Genomic DNA, 21,706 nt, shown 5'->3' with positions numbered 1-21,706 from the left:
CCATGAAGGGAAAGAAAGGCAGTCCTCCGACTCTTGGCAAGTTCCACTCTTTGCGAAAAGCAACACTTCGAGTCTTGGACTACTCTCTTCCTCGTCAGCCTTCTACACATTGGGTGACCCTTCTTTCGGAGTTGTCCATGTTCTGGCCCTCAGGACCCTTCCGTATGTCACTTTACAAAGCAAAACGATCAGCGCAGATGTGAAGAGTTAAGGACTTTGTGATGAGGCAATATCCTAGATTATCCAGATGAGCTCAGTGTAGTCACACTGGTCCAGTCCTTGTCATTGAGCTAGGAGGCAGGACAGAGAAATAACTATGGGGATGAAGGCAGTACTTAGAGCTATGTTTATGCTAGCTTTGAAGATGGAGAGAAGCCATGAGCCAGGAATGTAGACGCCTCTAGAAACAGGGAAAGGCTAGTCTCCTTCAAAACTTCTAGATATAGTACACATCACATCTTGATGTGAGTCCCATGAGATACATTCAGACTTTTCACTTTGAGCTTTACAAAATGATAACTTTGTATTGCTTCAAGCCACTGACACGAATGCTCATCCTTAGCCCCATTCTCCTTTAGTTCAGTCTGGAACCTCAGTCCATGCAATGGTGCCTCCCACAGCTAGGGTTTGTCTTCCTATTTTTTTTTTTTTTTTGCAAGGGCAAGGTGCTTTTAATTCGGGCTTAAGCTTGGTCTCTTGACTTCACCAATGCAGTGGGTCCATACAAGAGCCTGATTTTTTTTTTTTTTTTGAGATAGGGTCTCACTCTAGCTCAGGCTGACCTGGAATTCACTATGGAGTCTCAGGGTGGCCTCAAACTCCCTGTGATCTTCCTACCTCTGTGTCCTGTGTGCTGGGATTAAAGGTGTGCACCACCATGCCCGACAATATGATATGTCATATTTTTAAAACAGTCATTTATTTGAGAGAGACATGGGAAGAGGCAGATAGATAAGATTGATAGAGCATGCCAGGCAACGAGCCACTGCAGATGAATGCCAGATGCATGTGCCACCTTGTGTATCTGGCTTTATGTGGGTACTAGGGAATTGAACCCAAGTCCTTAGGCTTTATAGGCATGTGCCTTAACTGCCGAGCCCATCCCTTATTGTTTAAATGGAAAATACCATGTCACGAGTATACACTAGTTTAGTGTGGTGGTGTACGCCTTTGATCCCAGCACTCAGGAGGCTACATTAGGAGTATTATTACCATGAGTTTGAGGCCAGCCTGGGCTACAGTGAGACTCTTCATCAAAAACACCACCACCGCCACCATGAGTATTTACTTCAGGGTGTAGCTCAAATGCTAGAACACTTTCTCAGCATACTCTAGACCCTGAGTTCATTCCCCAGCACCAAACATAGTAATGGTAAATGAAAAGAGAGACATCCAGGCTGGAGAGATGGCTTAGTGGTGAAGCGCTTGCCTGTGAAGCCTAAGGACCCCAGTTCGAGGCTCGATTCCCCAGGACCCACATTAGCCAGATGCACAAGGGGGCGCATGCATCTGGAACTCATCTGCAGTAGCTGGAAGCCCTGGTGCACCCATTCTCTCTTTCTCTTTCTCTGCCTCTTTCTATGTCTGTCGTTCTCAAATAAATAAATAAAAATAAACCAAAAAAAAAAAAAAAAAGAAAAGAGAGACATCTCAGTATTACTATCTTTCGTGCGAAAATGCTTAAATTTAAAATTATCTTTTAATTTGTAGGCTATGGCGACTTTGGTGATGGTTTTAATCTGGAAGATGCGCTGAGTGAAACTTCCTCAGTCAAACGTAAGTAGTCAATCTAATAAAGCATTCAAAGCAGACCGAATATAACCTTCAGAAAGAATCAAACTTCGCTGCTCAGAGAAAGTACCTACATGATAAATTATATCAGTTAAAAGAAAGACAGCATATAAAGTCTCTTGTTGGCAATCTGCAGTGGTGTTCGCGAGAGGGAGCCAGTCAGTGTGGGAGGCCACGATGATGGCTGGCTGTGCTGTGGTCTGTCTACACATGGCTTAGTCAGTACTTTTGTTTCTTTGCTCTCTATGACGTACGCAGGGCTTTTTTATATAGTCATATGCTTTCACTGTGTTCGTTAATGTACATTCAAAACCTGAAAGAACGAGCCTATCTGTATTAGGTTTTTCCTGCCATCACAACTAGCTACCACACACTGCATGACTTACAAGAAGACACCTCGGGGCTGGAGAGATGGCTTAGTGGTTAAGCGCTTGCCTATGAAGCCTAAGGACCCCGGTTCAAGGCTCGATTCCCCAGGACCCATGTTAGCCAGATGCACAAGGGGGCGCACGAGTCTGGAGTTCGTTTGCACTGGCTGGAGGCCCTGGCACGCCCATTCTCTTTCTTTCTTTCTCTATGCCTGCTGGTCTGGGTTCGCTTTTGATTTCCCAGTACCCATGTAAGACAGATGCACAAAGTGGCACATGTATTTGGAGTTTGTTTGCAGGGGCAGGAAGCCCTAGTATGCCCATTCCCATTCTCTCTCTCTCTTTGCAAATAAGTAATTAAAAAGTTAATGAAAAATCTAAGACTCAGATTATTACATTCAGGAGAAAAAGACTGGACATTACTACAAACCTTGCAGAAATAAAATGATTTTAAAGGAATACCTCGAACAATCATGCTTCAATAAATTAAATAACTTGCATGAAACCGGTAACTTATTAACACAACAGATAACAAAAGTGACTCAAGAAGAAATAGAAACTCTGCCCCACCCTAGAGCCAGTAAAGACATGGACTCAGAAATCAGAACTCTTTCTTCAGGGCTGGGGAGCTAGGTCAGGCAGCAAAATGCTGGTCTTGCGAGCCTGAAATGAGGACCTGAGTTCAAGCCCCATGCCAGGTGCAATGGCACATGCTGGTGGGGACAGGCCGATCTCTGGCGCTCACTCCCCAGACAGCCTGGTTGATGAGACTGATGCCCTCACTAGCTGCTGTGTGAAGGAGGCACCTCCAGAGAGTTGTCATTGCTGAGCTCCAAGCCAATGAGAGACCTTGTTTCAAAGGCTGAGGGTGATTGCTGCTCCTAAGGGGGCCACCTGAGGGTTTCCTCGGACTTCCACATGCACATATTTATATACACATGTTCCCTCTTACACATCACACACACACACACACCAATGCACACCACACACACATGCTACACATGCATACACATGTGCAAAAGAAAGCAACAAATCCATTTGACCCCACCCCAAAATCTTCACACAACGAAAGCTCCATGAGCAAAAGCCTTCATTGGTGAAACTTTACCAAATATTTAAATAATGCACGGTAGTTCTTCTTAAACTCTTTCAAAATTTATGAGTGATAATACTTCCTAATTCATTCTGTACAGTCGGTAGTACCCTAATGTCAGGGGAGACAAATACACTTAAAAAAAAAAAACTACAGGCAAGCCAGGCGTGGTGGCGCACGCCTTTAATCCCAGCACTCGGGAGGCAGAGGTAGGAGGATCACTGGGAGTTCAAGGCCACTCTGAGACTCCAGAGTGAATTCTAGGTCAGCCTGGGCTAGAGTGAGACCCTACCTTGAAAGAAAGAAAAAAACAAAAAAAAAAACCATACAGGCATTTAACTCTTGTGAACATGGACATAAAAATTGTCAACAAAATACCAATAAATCAGGCTGGAGAGATGGCTTAGCAGTTAAGGCACATGCCTGCGAAGCCTAAGGACCCAGGTTCTATTCTCCAGGTCCCATGTAAGCCAGATGCACTTGGTGGCACATGCATGTGGAGTTCATTTGCAGTGGCTGGAGGCCCTGGCGTGCCCATTCTCTCTCTCTCTCTCTAAAAAATAATAACAATAATAAGACCAATAAATCAAATTCAGCTACTGAGTACACATGATCATCAAGAACTTATCTCAGAAATCCAAAGGTGGTTCAATATAATAATAAAAAAACCACTCAAAGCAATATCCAATATAATCGAATGAAGGAAGAAGTACATGGTCATCTCAATCAATGCAGAAAAAGCATTCAACAAATATCAACACCAGAGGCTGGGGCTGTAGCCCTGAGATTAATCCCCAACATGAACCCCTCAACAGGAGCCCAAACCATTTCACTACAAAAAACATGAAGAATAGAAGCGAATTTTCTCAATCTGATGAAGAGCTCGTGCAAAAGCTTTGTAATTGTCCTGATTCGGAAATGTTAAATACTGAGCTTCCCCTACAAATACGCAAACACAAGGAGGTCCTTTCCCAGTGCTTGCTAGTTCAAGGAGGAAAAAGCCGTCACTCAAAGTAGAAAGGAAGAACTTGACCTCTAAAATCAAAGGACAGGATCTTACATAGAGAAAACCTTGGAGAATGCACAGCAAAATAATTTTATTTTTTATTTTTGTAAAAGTATTTTATATTTCTTTATTTGACAGAGGGAGAAAGGGATGGAGAGAGAGAGAGAGACAGAGACAGAGAAAGAGACAGAGGAAGACAGAGAATGGGCACACCAGGGCCTCCAGTCACTGCAAACGAACTCCAGATGCACCCCCTTGTGCAGCTGGCTAACACGGGTCCTGGGGAATTGAACCTGGGTCCTTTGGCTTTGCCGGCAAACGCCTTAACCACTAAGCCATCTCTCCAGCCCATATTTTTATTTTTTAAATGTTTTATTTTTATCTATTTTTTTGAGAGAAAAAGGCAAAGTGGGGAAGGAGAAGATGGGGTGAGAGAGAAAATGGACACACAAGGGCCTCCAGCCATTGCAAAATATTTTTAAAACACTATTAAGAGATAATAAGGTGAGCAAAGTTTCAAGATATGAAATAAATATGTGAAAGTCAATTGTATTTTTATATAGTAACATCAATCAATCCAAAAGGGAAAAAAGAGAGCACAATTTCATTTAGAATAGCAGTAAGATGAATAACACTCTTAGGAGCAAATTTAACCAAGGAAGTAAAGAAATATACAATAAAAGCTACAAAATATAATTGAGAAAAAAATCAATGCAACCTACATGAATAGAATAAAATGCCAAGATAAGACTGCATATTTGAGCCAGGCATGTGAGGCACACTTGTGATCTCAGCACTTGGGAGGTAATAGCAGGAGGATCAAGGTTTCAAGTTCAGCTCAGCTAAACGTACAGTTTAAACCAGAAATGGGAACACCACATGAAAACAGAAGTAAAGATTGGGGTGATTCGGTTACAAGCGGCCCAGGGCCACCAGAAACTGGGAACTTTGGGGAAATTTTCTCCCCTCCAGTCTTGGAAGGAAGTATGGCTCTGCTTACAACTTGATACGGGATTTCTGTTCTCCAGAACTGCGACAGGCCCGAGGTGTCTTTTTTTTTTGGGGGGGGTATTTTTATTTATTTATTTGAGAGTGATAGACAGAGAAAGAGGCAGATAGGGAGAGAGAGAAAATGGGCGTGCCAGGGCCTCCAGCCAGTGCAAACGAACTCCAGACTCTCATTGTACTTATAATTTACCTTGTGCTATCTTCTGTGGCCATTGTTTTCAGTGTCCTTCTCTCACTGATTTCTGTTTTCATTCCATTGTGGTTGAAGGACATGGATTATATGATTTCAGTTCTTTTAAGTTTGAGACTTGTTTTTCCGCCTACATATGGTCTTTCTTGGAGAATGCTTCATGTGCCCTTGAGTGTAATGCAGCGTCTTCTACTGGTCGGTACATTGTATAAATGGCTATTAGGTCTAATTGGTTTATAATGTTGTTCTACTGTTATACCTTTGATCCTGTGCCTAATTCTTCCCTCTTCCCTGTGATTAACAAAGAAGGTGCTGAAATCACCAAGTGTTCTGTAAATTACGTAGTCTTTTCTTCAGTATTTTCATATTTGCTTTAAGCATGTTGATGTTCTATTAGATGCATACATGTTCCAGATCTCTCTGTTGAATTTATCCTTTTCACCACTATAAAAGTCTTTCCTAACAGTTTTTCTTTCCTGTCTATAGTATCATATTTTCTTGAATTCTGGCAGTAGGAAGAAATTCAGCATGCTTCGGATGTGTTGCTATGAACAAATAGCTGACCCAAAGCAACTTAGGGAAGAAGAGAGTTCATCTTGCCTTCCAGTTCCAGAGGGTAGATACAGCATGGCGGGGAAGGAAGGCGAGGCAGGAGTGGGAAGCCATCTCGTAAGCCCTGCCTCGGCAGTCAGGAAGCAGAGAGCAAACAGGAAGTGGCATCGGGCTATTACCATCTCAAAGCCACTTCCACTGACCCAGTTCCTCCAGCAAGGCTCCTCCTGAAGGTGGACAGCATTCCACAATAAATCCGCCAGCTGCGAGACAGCATCTGAGTCTATGGGGGGTTGCATTGTATATTCATAACATAACACTGAATGCTCTAAAAGCAGTTGGCAAACTCGTGTGAAGCATGTAATTCCTGTGGATGATATCCATAATTTTCAGGGACCATGGCTTAGTCCGAAGCCCTGATGCTTACATACAGTATGGTGTACAGGTGGTGTTACCTGTTTCAGTTTAGGAAACCTTGCAGTATTCCACTCAGAACACAACTTGGGTCTGTCCCTCAGCAGTGTTGTCGATGGATGAAGTGCTGCTACGGCTGATGGTGTGGGACTGAGACTTGGACTGTCAGGGCTGGTGTGGACACTGTGGTCATCTCCACCAGGCTGGGGCTCCAGGTTGCACATGGGACCATGTTCTCCTTAACACAGCCATCCCCTGAATAGTGAGAAAAACCCATCTCATCTGCACCTACTTATTTCTTTTCAAATTTTTATTAACAACTTCCATGATTATAAAAAATATCCCATGGTAATACCCTTCCTTCCCCCACTCTCCCCTTTGAAATTCCACTCTCCATCATATCCCCTCCCCATCTCAATCAGTCTCTCTTTTATTTTGATGTCATCATCTTTTCCTCCTCTTATGAGGGTCTTGTGTAGGTAGTGTCAGGCACGGTGAAGTCATGGATATCCAGGCCATTTTGTGTCTGGGGTGAGCACGTTGTAAGGAGTCCTACCCTTCCTTTGGCTCTTACATTCTTTCCGCTACGTCTTCTGCCATGGACCCTGAGCCATGGAAGGTGTGATAGAGATATTGCAGTGCTGAGCACTCCTGTCACTTCTTCCCTGCACCATGATGCCTTCTGAGTCATCCCAAGGTCACTGCCATCTGAAAATAGAAGATTCTCTACCAAAAGTGAGAGTAGTATTAATATAAAGGTATGAGCGTTAAGAGAATGCTTACTGCATAGTTTAATAAGCAGAGTATATAGATTTAGTTGCACCTACTTTTAAAAAATATTTATTTCTGAGAGAGAGAGAGAGAATGATCACACCCAGGCCTCTTGGCACTGCAAATGAACTCCAGACGCCATGTGCCACCTGTGTATCTGGCTTTACATTGATACTGGGGAATCAAACTCCAGTCCTTGGGCTGTACAGGCAAATGCCTTAACCGCTGAGCCATCTCTGCAGCCCATGAACCTACATCGTTTTATCATTCTCCTCAGTATGATTCTTTTGCAGGCTCCAGCCTACAGAGGGGCTCAAGGCACGCTACCAAGGGTATTCTCTTCCTCATGTGACTCGTGCCAGTCATCAAGTAGCTTCTGTGGTTTGTTACTGATGTGCTTCTCTTGCTGGCCTCTCTTCTCCATTTAGAGCGATGGGACCACCTCAGCACCACCACCAGGAGGCCGGGAACACCCATACCTCCGGCAAAGCCTGCAGGTAATGTGGCCGCCCTGAGAAGGGCTACAAAGAAGGACCCACTAGAGGGCCCTCTGGGGCAAAGTCGGCTGTCTTAACCGTGGGTTTGACTCAGTAGAGCAATACTTGGTTGATTGTTGTACCTCTTGTGTTTTTCTTATGAAGTTTTGTCTGGGAAAAATGTAAAGGGAAAAATACATTTGGACTTCTCCCATTTCATATTTGCAACCATATCATTCATATATCTATATCTATATCTATATCTATATCTATATCTATATCTATCTATCTATCTATCTATCTATCTATCTATCTATCTATCTATATATATTTTGGTTTTTCGAGGTAAGGTTTCACTGTAGCCCAGGCTGACCTGGAATTCACTATGAAGTCTCAGGGTGGCCTCGAACTCACGGTGATCCTCCTACCTCTGCCTCCCGAGTGCTGGGATTAAAGGCGTGCGCCACCACGCCTGGCCCATTTCATATTCTTAAATTAGGGAAGAAGCAGTTGGTTAGGTTTTATACAGCTATCTAATGTTCTCTTTGGCCAGAGGAACCATTTTGAAATGAATTTTATTTTATTGTCTTATCTTTAATTTTTTTTGTTATTTTTATTTATTTATTTGAGAGTGACAGACAGAGAGAGAAAGAGGCACACACACACACAGAGAGAGAGAGAGAGAGAGAGAGAGAGAGAGAGAGAAAGAGAAAATGGGCACCCCAGGGCCTCCAGCCACTGCAAACAAACTCCAGATACGTGCATCCACTTGTGCCTCTGGCTAACATGGTTCCTGGGGAATCGAGCCTCAAACCGATGTCTTTAGGCTTCACAGGCAAGCACTTAACTGCTAAGCCATCTCTCCAGCTCTATTGTCTTATATCTTTAACCCACTACTTCTTTAAGGTTCTTTCCTGGAATTGCTTGAGCGGTTCTTCAGGTGGCCCATTGGCCATTTGAACATTTTCAGTGATGTAAAGAAAAACTTAGCCTTGGAGTTAGGAACTCTGTCATTGTTCCACCTGGTGGCTCATTACACTTTAGGGATATGCTAATATGTTTGATGCAGAAGAGAGCTTCCTTCTTCTGAAAACCTAGTGATGACCCACGAGAGTCTGCCACTGTTGATTCACCTGATGTCTTCATGTTTCTACGTTCATGGAGGTGCTTTGTGATCACATGGACCCTTTTTGATTCATATCCTACAGAGTCGAAAAGCAGTAACCTACTTCATGTCTAAGTTTCTTGTCATAACTTGTCGTACTGATCAGGCGAACCCGTGGGTGGTGGTGTTTTGTTTCTTGTTGGTGTTTTCAGTCATTAATCAGTTACCTGTTTCCTTTTGGTTTTGGGGCCACTGAAGGGAGTGATTTTGACCTGACTGATGCTTTGGGGGATCGAGATGATGGCCACCGGAAACCGGGTGCAGGAGGACGAGGTAAGTCCTAGCTGGCTGAAACCATGGGTCTGTAACAGTTGCTCTATAGACTGTTCATGCTGTGGTCCTTCAAGCCACAGGAGAGCGCTCAGAGGTGGTCAAGCATTTGGGTCTCAAGCCTCTTCAAATTATTGAGGATTTCAAGAGATTTTGTTTCTGTGGGCCATATGTGTCAATATATATCTTTTGAGTTGAAAAATACTGTTAAAGAAAATAATGAAAACCATCTACACTTACATATGTATGTTTTATGAGAAATAACTATGCCTGGCAGATAAAAATGTAATTTACCGTGAAGAGTAGCATTATTTTCATTTTTATGAAGTCTGCCTTGAATAGGAATGAGGTAGATTCTCAGGTCTCTATTGAGAGGTGACATGGCGTCTTAGCTGAGTGCCTGAAGAAATTCCAGGCTCCCACAGACATGCAGTCGGAACATGGAGGAATAGCTTACTGTATTTTTCAGATCAGTTGAGACATTCTTCTTGGATAGACACCAACACTCAACGAGACATTCTTTCTCCCAGGACAAGTGCAGTGTGGACTGTGAACCCATATCAGTGAACTCTTCCTCACTCAGCTCTACTGAATCCCATTGCACTCTCCTGCCCTTTGAGTAGATCTGTTAAGATCTGTCCATGGTTTGCTATCACCATGAACTTGGAAACACTGGCACGTTGATCCTGACATGGTGTCAGTCTACAGCATCATAACATTACGTTGCTCAATATTGTCACCTGCCTCATGGGAGAAGGCTTTAACGAGCCAGGTATTGGGGTGCACGCCTATAGTCACAGCACTTGTAAGGCAAAAGCAGGAGGATTGCCACGTGTTCGAGGCCAGTCTGATGTACAGAGTTCCAAGCCAGCCAGGGCTACATAGTGAGACCTTGTCTCAAAAATGAATGATCAATAAATAAATACAATAAACAAATGTGTAATTTTTAAAGCCTTTTTTGAAATTTTAAAGTTGGCTTGAAAGCTTGAGTTGGCAACAGATACTGTTAAGGCTTGCCTTGAATTAATGGAATCATTTCACCAATTTTCAGGAAAAAAGCTGCCAGACATTCAAGTTGGGGTAATGGTAGTTGGTTATAAAAACAACCTTCATCTATTACTCTTGAATTCCTAGAAAGAATGGCTCATGAAGCTTAGATGGAGGTAATAGTATAAGTGCTTTATCTCGGCCAGCCTGTGGATTTTGATGTGCTGTGTCACCATTTAAATATATATTTCATGCCTTGCTAGAGAGCACAGAAGTGATGCTTTAATAAAACCAATAATATTTCTAATTTGTGATAAATTTTCTAGTGCTGCTGAATATATTACCACAAATTTAGCAATTCAAAACGATAGTTGTTTGTTTTCTAAGTTTCCCTGTGATGTTGCTTTAAATTTCTTTATTTCTTTATTTTATTTCGGTGTATATATGTGAGTGTGCTGTGTGTGTGCGTGCATTGTGCACACATATGGGCACACACATGGCATACTGAGATCATAGATGCACGTGCCACGGTGGGTCCAAATTTATGTGGGTGCCAGGGAATTGAACCCAGTGTAGCAGGCTTGCCCTTTGATGATTCTCAAATGTCACTTGATTCAATTTTTATAATTAAATTTTGATTTGTTCTGGTGCATTTAATGTATGAATTAATTAATTTATCTTTGGTTTTTCTTTTTTTCATTTTACATATATATATATATATATATATATATATATATATATATATATATATTATTTATTTGAGAGCGACAGACATAGAGAGAAAGACAGATAGAGGGAGAGAGAGAGAATGGGTGCCCCAGGGCCTCCAGCCACTGCAAACAAACTCCAGACGCATGCGCCCCCTTGTGCATCTGGCTAACGTGGGGCCTGGGGAACCGAGCCTCGATCCGGGTCCTCAGGCTTCACAGGCAAGCGCTTAACCGCTAAGCCATCTCTCCAGCCCATATCTTTGGTTTTTCAAAGTAGGGTCTCACCTTAGCCCAGGCTGACCTGGACTTCACTATGTAGTCTCAGGGTGACCTTGATCAAACTCATGGCGATCCTCCTACCTCTGCCTCCTGAGTGCTGTGTGCCACCATGCCCGACACTTTTTGTTTTTGAGCTAGGGTCTTGCTGTAGCCCAGGCTGACCTAGAATTCATTAGGTAGTCTCAGACTGACCTCAAACATCAGGAGTGCTGTGATTAAAGGCATGTGCCACCATACCTGGTTTATATATATTTTTTTCCTCCTCCCTCCCTTCCTTCCTTGCTTCCTTCCTTCCTTCCTTCCTTCTCTGACTCTCTTTCTTTCCTCCTTTTTTCGAGGAAGGATCTCATCATTTTATCCCAGGCTTACCTGGAACTCACTCTGTAAGCCCAGGCTGGCCTCAAACTCACAGTGATCTCCTACCTCAGCCTCCAGAGTGTTGAGATTTAAAAGTGTGCCACCATGTCCAGCTGTGACTGTTGTATTTCTTATAACTTCTGCATTGGTGAAATAGGGTATTTTTTCCTCCATTTTTATTAACATTTTCCATGATTATAAAAAAAATCCCATGGTAATACCCTCCCTTCCCCCACTTTCCCCTTTGAAATTCTGTTCTCCACCATATCCCCTCCCCATCTCAATCAATCTCTGTTTTATTTTGATGCCATGATCTTTTCCTCCTCTTATGATGGTCTTGTTTAGGTGGTGTCAGGCACTACAAGGTCATGCATATCCAGGCCATTTTATGTCTGAGGGGAGCACGTTGTAAGGAGTCCTACCCTTCCTTTGGCTCTTACATTCTTTCCGCCACCTCTTCCGCATTAGACCCTGAGCCTTGGAAGGTGTGATCGAGATGTTGCTCAGTACTCCAGTCACTTCTTTCCAGCACTATGATACCTTCTGAGTCGTCCCAAGATCGCTGCCATCTGAAAAGAGAAAGTTCTCTAGAAATAGGGTGTTTTGTAATAAAGTACCTTTACAGTAAATTTAAACTTTAAAAATTAGTGTTTATGTCTGGGGAGAACACTCAGCAGTTAAAGGCACTTGCTTGCAGAACTCACCAGCACAGGTTCAGTTCCCCAGTTCCCACTTAAAACCTGATACAAAAAGTGGCGCAAGCATCAAGCATTCCGTTTGTAGTGGCAAGAGACCCTGGCACACATGAGCACACACGTGTGCCCATAAAGAAATAAGTCTATGTGTCACAATTGGAGAGAGCCGAAAGCAACTGGAGTCACTTCCACATTCTGACTTACTTCATGAGCCTTTCCTTGTGCGACATGTTGCCCTGCAAAGATTTTACAAAGGCATCCTCTGCAGATGACCTTGAGGTGCTGGCCCACTTTGCCCAAAGAAGCTCCGAGCTCCTTGTGTGTTTTGGCTCTCAGTCTCTTATCGGGTGATTGGCTTGCAAATCTTGACTTGCATGCTCTGCACTGTGGACTGTGTCCTCTACAGCGCAGGAAGCGTCACAGGCTGATGTGATCCCATTCACCTGAGGAGCTTTTCCCTTGTATTTTCAGATGTTACACTTTAAGCCCTCGGTCCCTTTTCAGTTGCTGTCTTATGGCATAAGGGTTTAATTTTACACTTCAGCTTGTGGGATAGCTACTTTCCCAAGGGTATTTATTTATTTATAGGCATATTTATTGATATCACAGTGTGTGCAAGTGTGTGCAGGTGTGTGTGTGTGTGCGTGCACATGTGTGCTTGTGAAGGCCACACGGCAACCTTAAATGTCATCTTCACAAAGCGTCTCTCATTGGCCTGGAGTTTACTAATTAGGCTACATTGGCTGGCCAGTGAACCCCAGGAATGTTCCAGCACTAGGGTTACAACCACACACCACTGTGCCAGGTACGGGAGTTCGCAGGATCAAACTCAGGTCCTCATGCTTGCAAGGCCAGCGCTTCTCCCACTGAGTTTTCTTCCCAACCCCCAAGGCTATTTATTGAAGAAGCTGTCAGGTCCCTCATTGTATGTTCATGCCGTCATAGTCCACGATTAACTGACCATTTGATTTGTATGTATGTCTATTTTATTTTTAATTTTATTTGTTTGAGAGAGAGAGATGAGGGAGAGAAAGAGAGAGGCAGAGAATTGGTACATCAAGGCTTCCATCTGCTGCAAGTGAATTCCAGATGTATGTGTCACCTTGTACATCTGGCTTAATGGGTCCTGGGGAATCAAACCTGGATTCTTTGACTTTGCAGGCAAGCACCTTAACCACTAAGCCATGTCTCCACCCCAACTCCATCATTTTTTTTAGTTTTCTTTTTTAAAAAATATTTTTATTTATTTATTTGAGAGAGAGAGAAAGAAAAAAAAGAAAGGAAAGAAAGAAAGAAAGAAAGAAAGAAAGAAAGAAAGAAAGAAAGAAAGAAAGAGGCAGAGAGAGGGAGAAGGAAAGGGAGGGAGAGGGAGAGAGAGAATGGGCATTCCAGGGCCTTCAGCCACTGCAAACAAACTCTAGAGGCATGTGCCCCCTTGTGCATCTGGCTAACGTGGGTCTTGGTGAATTGAACTGAGATCCTTTGGCTTTGCAGGCAAACGCCTTAACTGCTAAGCCATCTCTCTAGCCCCTTTTTGTTTTTTCGAGGTAGGGTTTCACTCTAGTCCAGGCTGACCTGGAATTCACTATGTACTCTCAGGGTGGCCTTGAACTCATGGTGATCCTTCTACTTCTGCCTCTCGAGTGCTGGGAATATTTATTTATCTGTAAGGAGAGAGAGAACAAGCATGGGCACGCCAGGGCCTCTAGCCACTGCAAATGAACTCCAGATGCATGTACCACTTTATGCATCTGGCTTTATATGGGTATTGGGAAATTGAACCTGGGTTGTTAGGTTTTGCAAGCAAGCACATTAATCTCTCCAGCCTGGCTCCATCTTTTTTGTTGTTGCTCAGAAATTGCTGTTGAGAGTCTTTTGTGGTTACATTTGAATCGTAGGATTTTTTTGTTTTTGATATCTGTGAAAAATGACATTGGAGATATTTTTCTTGTTTGTTTTGACAATGTCCTGCTACATGATCTAGAATTGACTTACTACTAGCAATCCTCCTGCCTTTGTATCCTGAGGGCCAGGATTATAGGTCTGTACCAGCACACTTGGCTGTTATTGGAGTTTTGATAGGAATTGCACTGAATCTGTATATCTAATTGAATAGTATGCACCTTAATAATATTAATTGTTCAGACAATGAACAATGCATATTTTTTTCTGTTCACTTGTATTCTCTGCAAGTTCTTTTATTAATATCTTAGAGTTCCTAGTGTACAGGCCTTTTACCTTCTTGGCTAAATTTATTTGTAACTTGGTTTGTAAATATGTCAAATGGTATTGTTTTATTGATTTCTATGGCTTTGGAGAGTTTGTTTCTAATATATAAAAATGCTATATATGTTTGTATCTCCTGCAACTTTACTAAATTTGCTAATTATTATCAGTTTTTTGAGAAATCTTTAGGGTCTACTTTGTTGTTGGTAGTGATATATTTTGAAACAAGAACTGATGTAGCCCAAGTGCTGGGATTACAGGTATTCACTAACATGGCCGACTCTCTAGAATTGTCTACACAGACGATCATGTCATCTGCAGACACAGTTAACATCTTTCAGGTTTAGATGTCTTTTCTCTCTTGCTTTTACTAGCATTTCCAGTACTGTGCTGAGTAGGATTTTCAATTAAAAAATATATGTGTGTGTATGTATATATATATTATATATATATTAGCCATCTCTATAGCCCCCAAGGTCATTGATGGTTTTTCAAATGTTTTTCTATCTCTATTGAGATGATCACATGATTTTTATCCTTCAATTTTTTTTTTTTTGTTGTTGTTGTTGTTTTGTTTTTCAAGGTAGGGTCTCGCTCTAGCCCAGGCTGACCTGGAATTCACTATGTAGTCTCAGGGTGGCCTCGAACTCATGGTGAACCTCCTACCTCTGCCTCCAGAGTGCTGGGATTAAAGGCGTGTGCCACCACGCCCAGCCTATCCTTCAATATTTTAATGTCTATTGGATTAAGTATGTTGTACTTACCTTGTATCCAAGGCACAAATCCAGTTTGATTATTGTATGTGAGATTTTGCACGTGTGTGAAGTATGTGTGTGGTGTGTATGGTGTACGCATGCGAATATCCTGATTTGTCACCCTGCGTACTCAGCATCTGCTGAGGAGGATGTCTGGTGTCCCCTCCATCACTCACCCTGTTTTTCCTTGCAACATTTGACTCTTACTGATTCCAGAGCTTTCCATTTTTTCTCTTTCTTTTTAAAAAATTAATATATTTTATTTATTCATTTGAGAGAAAGAGGGAGAGAGAGAAAGAATGGGCACGCCAGGGCCTCCAGCCACTGCAGAAGAACTCCAGATGCGTGTGCCCCCTTGTGCATGTGCCTTACGTGGGTCCTGGGGAATTGAACCTGATTGAACTAGGATCCTTTGGCTTTGCAGGCAAACGCCTTCACCGCTAAACCATCTCTGCAGCCCCCAGAGCTTTCCATTTTTGAGCCCCAGTGATTCTCCCATTTCTGCCCCACAAAGGACTGGATTACAGGTGTGTGTGGGCATGCTCGCTGTTTACTCAGGTTGGAGATTTGAACTCAATTTTATGATCCCTCAGGCTCTTGTACTTGTGCAGAAAGTGTACTTAACTACTGAGCCATGTCCAACTCAAGTGTATGATTTTTCTTTTTTTCGAGGTAGGGTGTCACTGTAGCTCAGGCTGACCTGGAATTCACTATGTAGTCTCAGGGTGACTTTGAACTCACAGCGATCCTCCTACCTCTGCCTCCACGCCTGGCTTTGTTTCCATTTTCATTTGCCTTAAGATTGAGTCTTTAAAAATTCTCCTTTGGGCTGGGGAAATGGCTCAGTAATTAGAGGCTCTTGCTTACAAAGCCTGCCAGCCGAGGATCGATTCCCCAATACTCATGTAAAGCCAGATGCAGAAAGTGGCACAGACCCGTTTGGGCGGCCACAGATCCCACACTCGCGGACCCGGGCTGCGATGGCCGCGCCGGTGACCCGGCAGGTCAGCGGCTCCCCCGGGGCCCCGGCCTCGGCCTCCGCGGGCCGGAACCCTGGCAGCGCCTGCGGCCGCCGTCTCACAGCTCCCGGTGCTGGACGCGGCGGGCAGGCTGGTGCCTTTCGGCGCTCTGTGCACAGAGGGGCGGGCCGTGGCAGTGTTCGTGTGGCATTTCCTGTGTTACGTTTGCAAAGAATACGTGCAAGATCTGGCTAACATCCCCAAGAGTTTCTTGCAAGAAGCAAATGTCACCCTTATAGTCATTGGACAGTCTTCCTACCATCACATTGAGCCTTTCTGCAAACTGACTGGATATTCTCATGAAATGTATGTTGATCCTGGGAGAGAGATTTATAAAAGATTGGGGATGAAAAGAGGTGAAGAAGTTGTCTCCTCAGGACAGAGACCCCGTGTAAAAGTGAACCTGCTCTCGGGAAGCCTGCAGAGCCTGTGGCGGGCAGTGACGGGCCCTCTTTTTGATTTCCAAGGTGACCCAGCTCAGCAAGGTGGAACCCTCATTTTGGGTCCAGGTAACATCAGCCATTGTATACACCGTGATAGGAATAGGTTGCATTACAAGCCCATAAACTCTGCGTTACAGCTTGTAGGAGTTCAGCACGTGAACTTTACAAGCAGACCCTCCATTATCCATGTGTGACTCAACACTGAATCTGCCTCTTGTCCTGGAAATGTGTCTTCACTGCAAGGTGTCACAGCTCTGTTCAGTGTCTCACCTGCTCGCCCTTCCCAGCCCTTGAGGTGTAACGAACACAGAGAGTACCTGTTGTCAAAAATGTGATACACATTTAAATATTGTTTGTCTGTGTGTGTGAGCACATGCATGTGTGTAGGTGTATATGCACGTTGTACGTGTGTGTAGGCCAGAGGCTGATACTGGAGGCCTTCTTCAGTCACTCTCTACCTTATTTTTTTCTCAATTTTTATTAACATTTTCCATGATTATTAAAAGTATACCATGGTTCTCTACCTTTTTTTTTTGTTGTTGTTGTTTGTTTGTTTTTCGACATAGGGTCTCACTCTAGCCCAGGCTGACCTGGAATCCACTATGGCGTCTCAGGGTGGCCTCGAACTCACGGTGATCCTCCTACCTCTGCCTCCCGAGTGCTGGAAGTAAAGGCGTGCGCCACCACACCCAGCTTACCTTATTTTTAACAAAACAGAATTTCACCAATTATGAACCCAGATCTCATCAATTTGGCTAGCATATCTAGCCAATTTGCTCCAGGGTTCTACCTGTCCCTGCCTCTCAAGTGCTGGGATTGCAGGTTGGAACTGCCATGCCCTGTATTTACATGGGCTCTGGGGATCTGAACTCAGGTCCTCATGTTTACATGGCAAATGCTTTTACTGACCAAGCCATCTTCACCATTTCTAAAGTTTATACGTTTTTATGGCTTTTGCAGTTTTATACCAAATAATTACAGGAAACATTTTTAATACTTATAACATTATGAGTACCATTTTATATGATAGTAAATCCATTCAATAAAAGAATTTTTGGCAATTGAAATATATAAAGGGAAGGCAAGGTCAGATGTGATGGTGCATAGCTATAATATTAGGCTTAGCTTGACGCAGGAGGCCAGTTTGAGCTCCACACAGTGAGACCTTGCCCCAGAAAAACAGTCAGTCATCAAATAGTGAAAGAGAGGGATGAATGAAGGGAAGGGAAGCCACTCAAGACCATTTCATTCAGTTAAAGAAAAAAATTTTGTAGTATAACCACTTTTTTAAAAATATTTTTGTATGCTTAGAAAAGAGGAAATGATGCACCCTAATATCACCAGTCGGTGTGTGCGCAGGGTAATGACAGGTGTTTTTGCTCTTCCAAACTTCACAGTACTTCACCTGTTCTCTGGTGAGCCTGAGTGACTTGCCTGACCAGAATGGTCTTGAAAGGGCCAACACCTGCCTACAGAACTCTCCCACAGGGAGCGGAGTGCCCAGGTTGAACTTCCATTGTGTTTGCGCTAACGAAACCTCAAACATCTCACAGCCACTGCTCAGAGCCCATGCTCACTCCACACCCACCACCCAGTTCACTGGGAGTTATTGATGGAGTGAGGAGGGTCGAAAAAAATACTATGGGGTTTTGTTTTAAAAGTCCTCATGCCTTGTACGATGTGGTGGCGCACGCCTTTAACCCCAGCACTTGGGAGGCAGAGGTAGGAAGATGTCTGAGAGTTTGAGGCCAGCCTGGGACTACAGAGTGAGTCCCAGATCAGCCTGGGCTAGAGTGAGAGCCTACCTCGAAAAATAGAAAAAGTTCTCATGCAGGCTGGAAAGATGGCTTAGCGGTTAAGGCGCTTGCCTGCAAAGCCTAAGGACCCAGGTGCGATTCCCCAGGACCTATGTAAGAGATGCAGCATGCATCTGGAGTTCATTTGCAGTAGCTAGAGTCTCTGACATGTCCATTCTCTTTATCTGCTTCTCTCTCTCAGAAGAGTAATGAAATTATTTTTAAGTTCTCATGCACAGAGTACATACTCTAATCACTGAGCTAATCCTTTAACCCTGACTATATTTTATTTTATTATTATTATGGTTTGTTTGTTTTTCAAGGCCGGGTCTCACTCTAGCCCAGGCTGATGTGGAATTCTCTGTGTCGTCTCAGGGTGGCCTCAAACTGATGGTAATGCCTTTCTACCTCTGCCTCCCAAGTGCCGAGATTAAAGGTGTGTGCCACCATGCTCTGCTTTTTTATTTTTAACCATTTTTATTTATTTATTTGCAAGCAAAAAGAGAGAGAATAGGTGTGCCAGTGAAAACATACTCAAGATGCATGCTTCACTTGGTGCATTTGGCTTTATGTGGGTTCTGGGGGATTGAACCCAGGTTGTTAGGCTTTATAGGCAAGTGCCTTAACCACTGAACCATCTTTCCAGCACTTATTTTTTTGTTCATTTTTTTTTAAATTTATTTGAGAGCGACAGACACAGGAAGAAAGACAGATAGAGGGAGAGAGAGAGAATGGGCGCGCCAGGGCTTCCAGCCTCTGCAAACGAACTCCAGACGCGTGCGCCCCCTTGTGCATCTGGCTAACGTGGGACCTGGGGAACCGAGCCTCGAACCGGGGTCCTTAGGTTTCACAGGCAAGCGCTTAACTGCTAAGCCATCTATCCAGCCCTCCAGCACTTATTTTTATTTTTAATTAGCATACAAAGTAGTAGGTTTCATTGTGTCATTTTCATATATAATCTGTTTTTGTTGATCATCCTCTGCCCCACCCCCTGATCCGCCTGTGCTTCTGCCTCTGAAATTCGTGTTCATACCCCGTGTGTTCGGGGAGTCCCTCCCTCCTCTTCAAAACTGCCTTTTCCCGTCTTGGGACCGAACTTATTATTTTTTAATTTTTATTAACATTTTCCATGATTATAAAATATATCCCATGGTAATTCCCTCCCTCCCCACCCCCACACTTTCCCGTTTGAAATTCCATTCTCCATCATATTACCTCCCCATTACAATCATTGTAATTACATATATATAATATCAACCTATTAAGTATCCTCCTCCCTTCCTTTCTCTACCCTTTATGTCTCCTTTTCAACTTACTGGCCTCTGCTACTAAGTATTTTCATTCTCACGCAGAAGCCCAGTCATCTGTAGCTAGGATCCCCATATGAGAGAGAACATGTGGCGCTTGGCTTTCTGGGCCTGGGTTACCTCACTTAGTATAATACTTTCCAGGTCCATCCATTTTTCTGCAAATTTCATAACTTCATTTTTCTTTACCGCTGAGTAGAACTCCATTGTATAAATGTACCACATCTTCATTATCCACTCATCTGTTGAGGGACATCTAGGCTGGTTCCATTTCCCAGCTATTATAAATTGAGCAGCAATAAACATGGTTGAGCATGTACTTCTAAGGAAATGAGATGAGTCCTTTGGATATATGCCTAGGAGTGCTATAGCTGGGTCATATGGTAGATCAATCTCTAGCTGCTTTAGGAACCTCCACACTGTTTTCCACAATGGCTGGACCAGATTGCATTCCCACCAGCAGTGCAGAAGGGTTCCTTTTTTTCCACATCCCCGCCAACATTTATGATCATTTGTTTTCATGATGGTGGCCAATCTGACAGGAGTGAGATGGAATCTCAATGTAGTTTTAATCTGCATTTCCCTGATGACTAGTGACGTAGAACATTTTTTTAGGTGCTTATATGCCATTCGTATTTCTTCCTTTGAGAACTCTCTATTTAGCTCCTTAGCCCATTTTTTGATTGGCTTGTTTGATTCCTTATTGGTTAACTTTTTGAGTTCTTTGTATAGCCTAGATATTAATCCTCTATCAGATATATAGCTGGCGAAGATTTTTTCCCATTCTGTAGGTTGCCTCTTTGCTTTTTTCACTGTGTCCTTTGCGGTGCAAAATCTTTGTAATTTCATTAGGTCCCAGTGGTTAATCTGTGGTTTTATTGCCTGAGCAATTGGGGTTGTATTCAGAAAGTCTTTGCCAAGACCAATATGTTGAAGGGTTTCCCCTACTTTTTCCTCTAGCAGTTTCAAAGTTTCCGGTCTGATGTTAAGGTCTTTAATGCATTTGTACTTAATTCTTGTGCATGGCGAGAGAGAAGAATCTATTTTCATCCTTCTGCAGATATTTATCCAGTTTTCAAAACACCATTTGCTGAAAAGGCTGTCTCTTCTCCAATGAGTATTTTTGGCATTTTTATCGAATATCAGGTGGCTATAGCTACTTGGGCTTACATCTGGGTCCTCTATTCTGTTCCACTGATCTACATGTCTGTTTTTGTGCCAGTACCATGCTGTTTTTGTTACTATGGCTCTGTAGTATAGGTTAAAATCAGGTATGGTGATACCACCAGCCTCTTTTTTGTTGCTCAGTATTATTTTAGATATTCGAGGTTTTTTGTGATTCCAAATGAATTTTTGGATTGTTTTTTCTATTTCCATGAAGAAAGCCTTTGGAATTTTGATAGGGATTGCATTAAATGTGTAGATTGTTTTAGGTAAGATTGCCATTTTCACGATATTGATTCTTCCAAGCCAGGAACAAGGGATGTTTCTCCACTTTCTAGTGTCTTCTGCAATTTCTCGCTTGAGTGTTTTAAAGTTCTCATTGTATAGATTCTTTACTTCCTTGGTTAGGTTTATTCCAAGGTATTTTATTTTTTTTGATGCAATTGTGAATGGGAGTGATTCTCTGATTTCATCCTCTGTGTGTTTGTTGTTAGCATATACGAAGGCTACTGATTTCTGTGTATTTATTTTGTATCCTGCTACATGGCTGTAGGTTTTGATCAGCTCTAACAGCTTGCTAGTAGAGTCTTTAGGGTCCTTTATGTATAGAATCATGTCATCTGCACATAATGATAACTTGATTTCTTCCTTTCCAATTTGTATCCCTTTTATGTGTGTCTCTTGCCTTATTGCTATGGCTAAGACTTCCAAAACTATATTAAATAGAAGTGGAGACAGTGGACACCCTTGTCTTGTTCCTGATTTTAGTGGAAAAGCTTCCAGTTTTTCCCCATTTAGTAATATGTTGGCTGTAGGCTTGTCATAAATAGCCTTTATTATATTGAGATATGTTCCTTCTATTCC

The 21,706-nt window shown here is 42.9% G+C and overlaps 1 protein-coding gene and 1 pseudogene across 4 annotated transcripts in view; both read left to right on the top strand.

Annotated features, from left to right (window-relative positions):
- Cd99l2 (CD99 molecule like 2) overlaps positions 1 to 21,706 on the top strand; it is a 120,187-nt gene that overhangs the window by 63,705 nt on the left and 34,776 nt on the right. For all 4 annotated transcript variants that reach the window (XM_045140350.1, XM_045140347.1, XM_045140348.1 and 1 more), the window contains exons 2-4: positions 1,711 to 1,776; positions 7,622 to 7,690; positions 9,033 to 9,107. In XM_045140350.1, the coding sequence (XP_044996285.1) occupies positions 1,711 to 1,776; positions 7,622 to 7,690; positions 9,033 to 9,107 (210 nt within the window). The remainder of the gene's footprint in view (positions 1 to 1,710; positions 1,777 to 7,621; positions 7,691 to 9,032; positions 9,108 to 21,706) is intronic.
- On the top strand, positions 16,094 to 16,859 carry LOC101601770 (annotated as a pseudogene).

Source organism: Jaculus jaculus, chromosome X (assembly GCF_020740685.1).
Source record: "Jaculus jaculus isolate mJacJac1 chromosome X, mJacJac1.mat.Y.cur, whole genome shotgun sequence".
Classification (NCBI taxonomy): domain Eukaryota; kingdom Metazoa; phylum Chordata; class Mammalia; order Rodentia; family Dipodidae; genus Jaculus; species Jaculus jaculus.
Note: the sequence above shows the minus strand (reverse complement) of the source record. Positions and strands in the feature narration are given on the sequence as shown.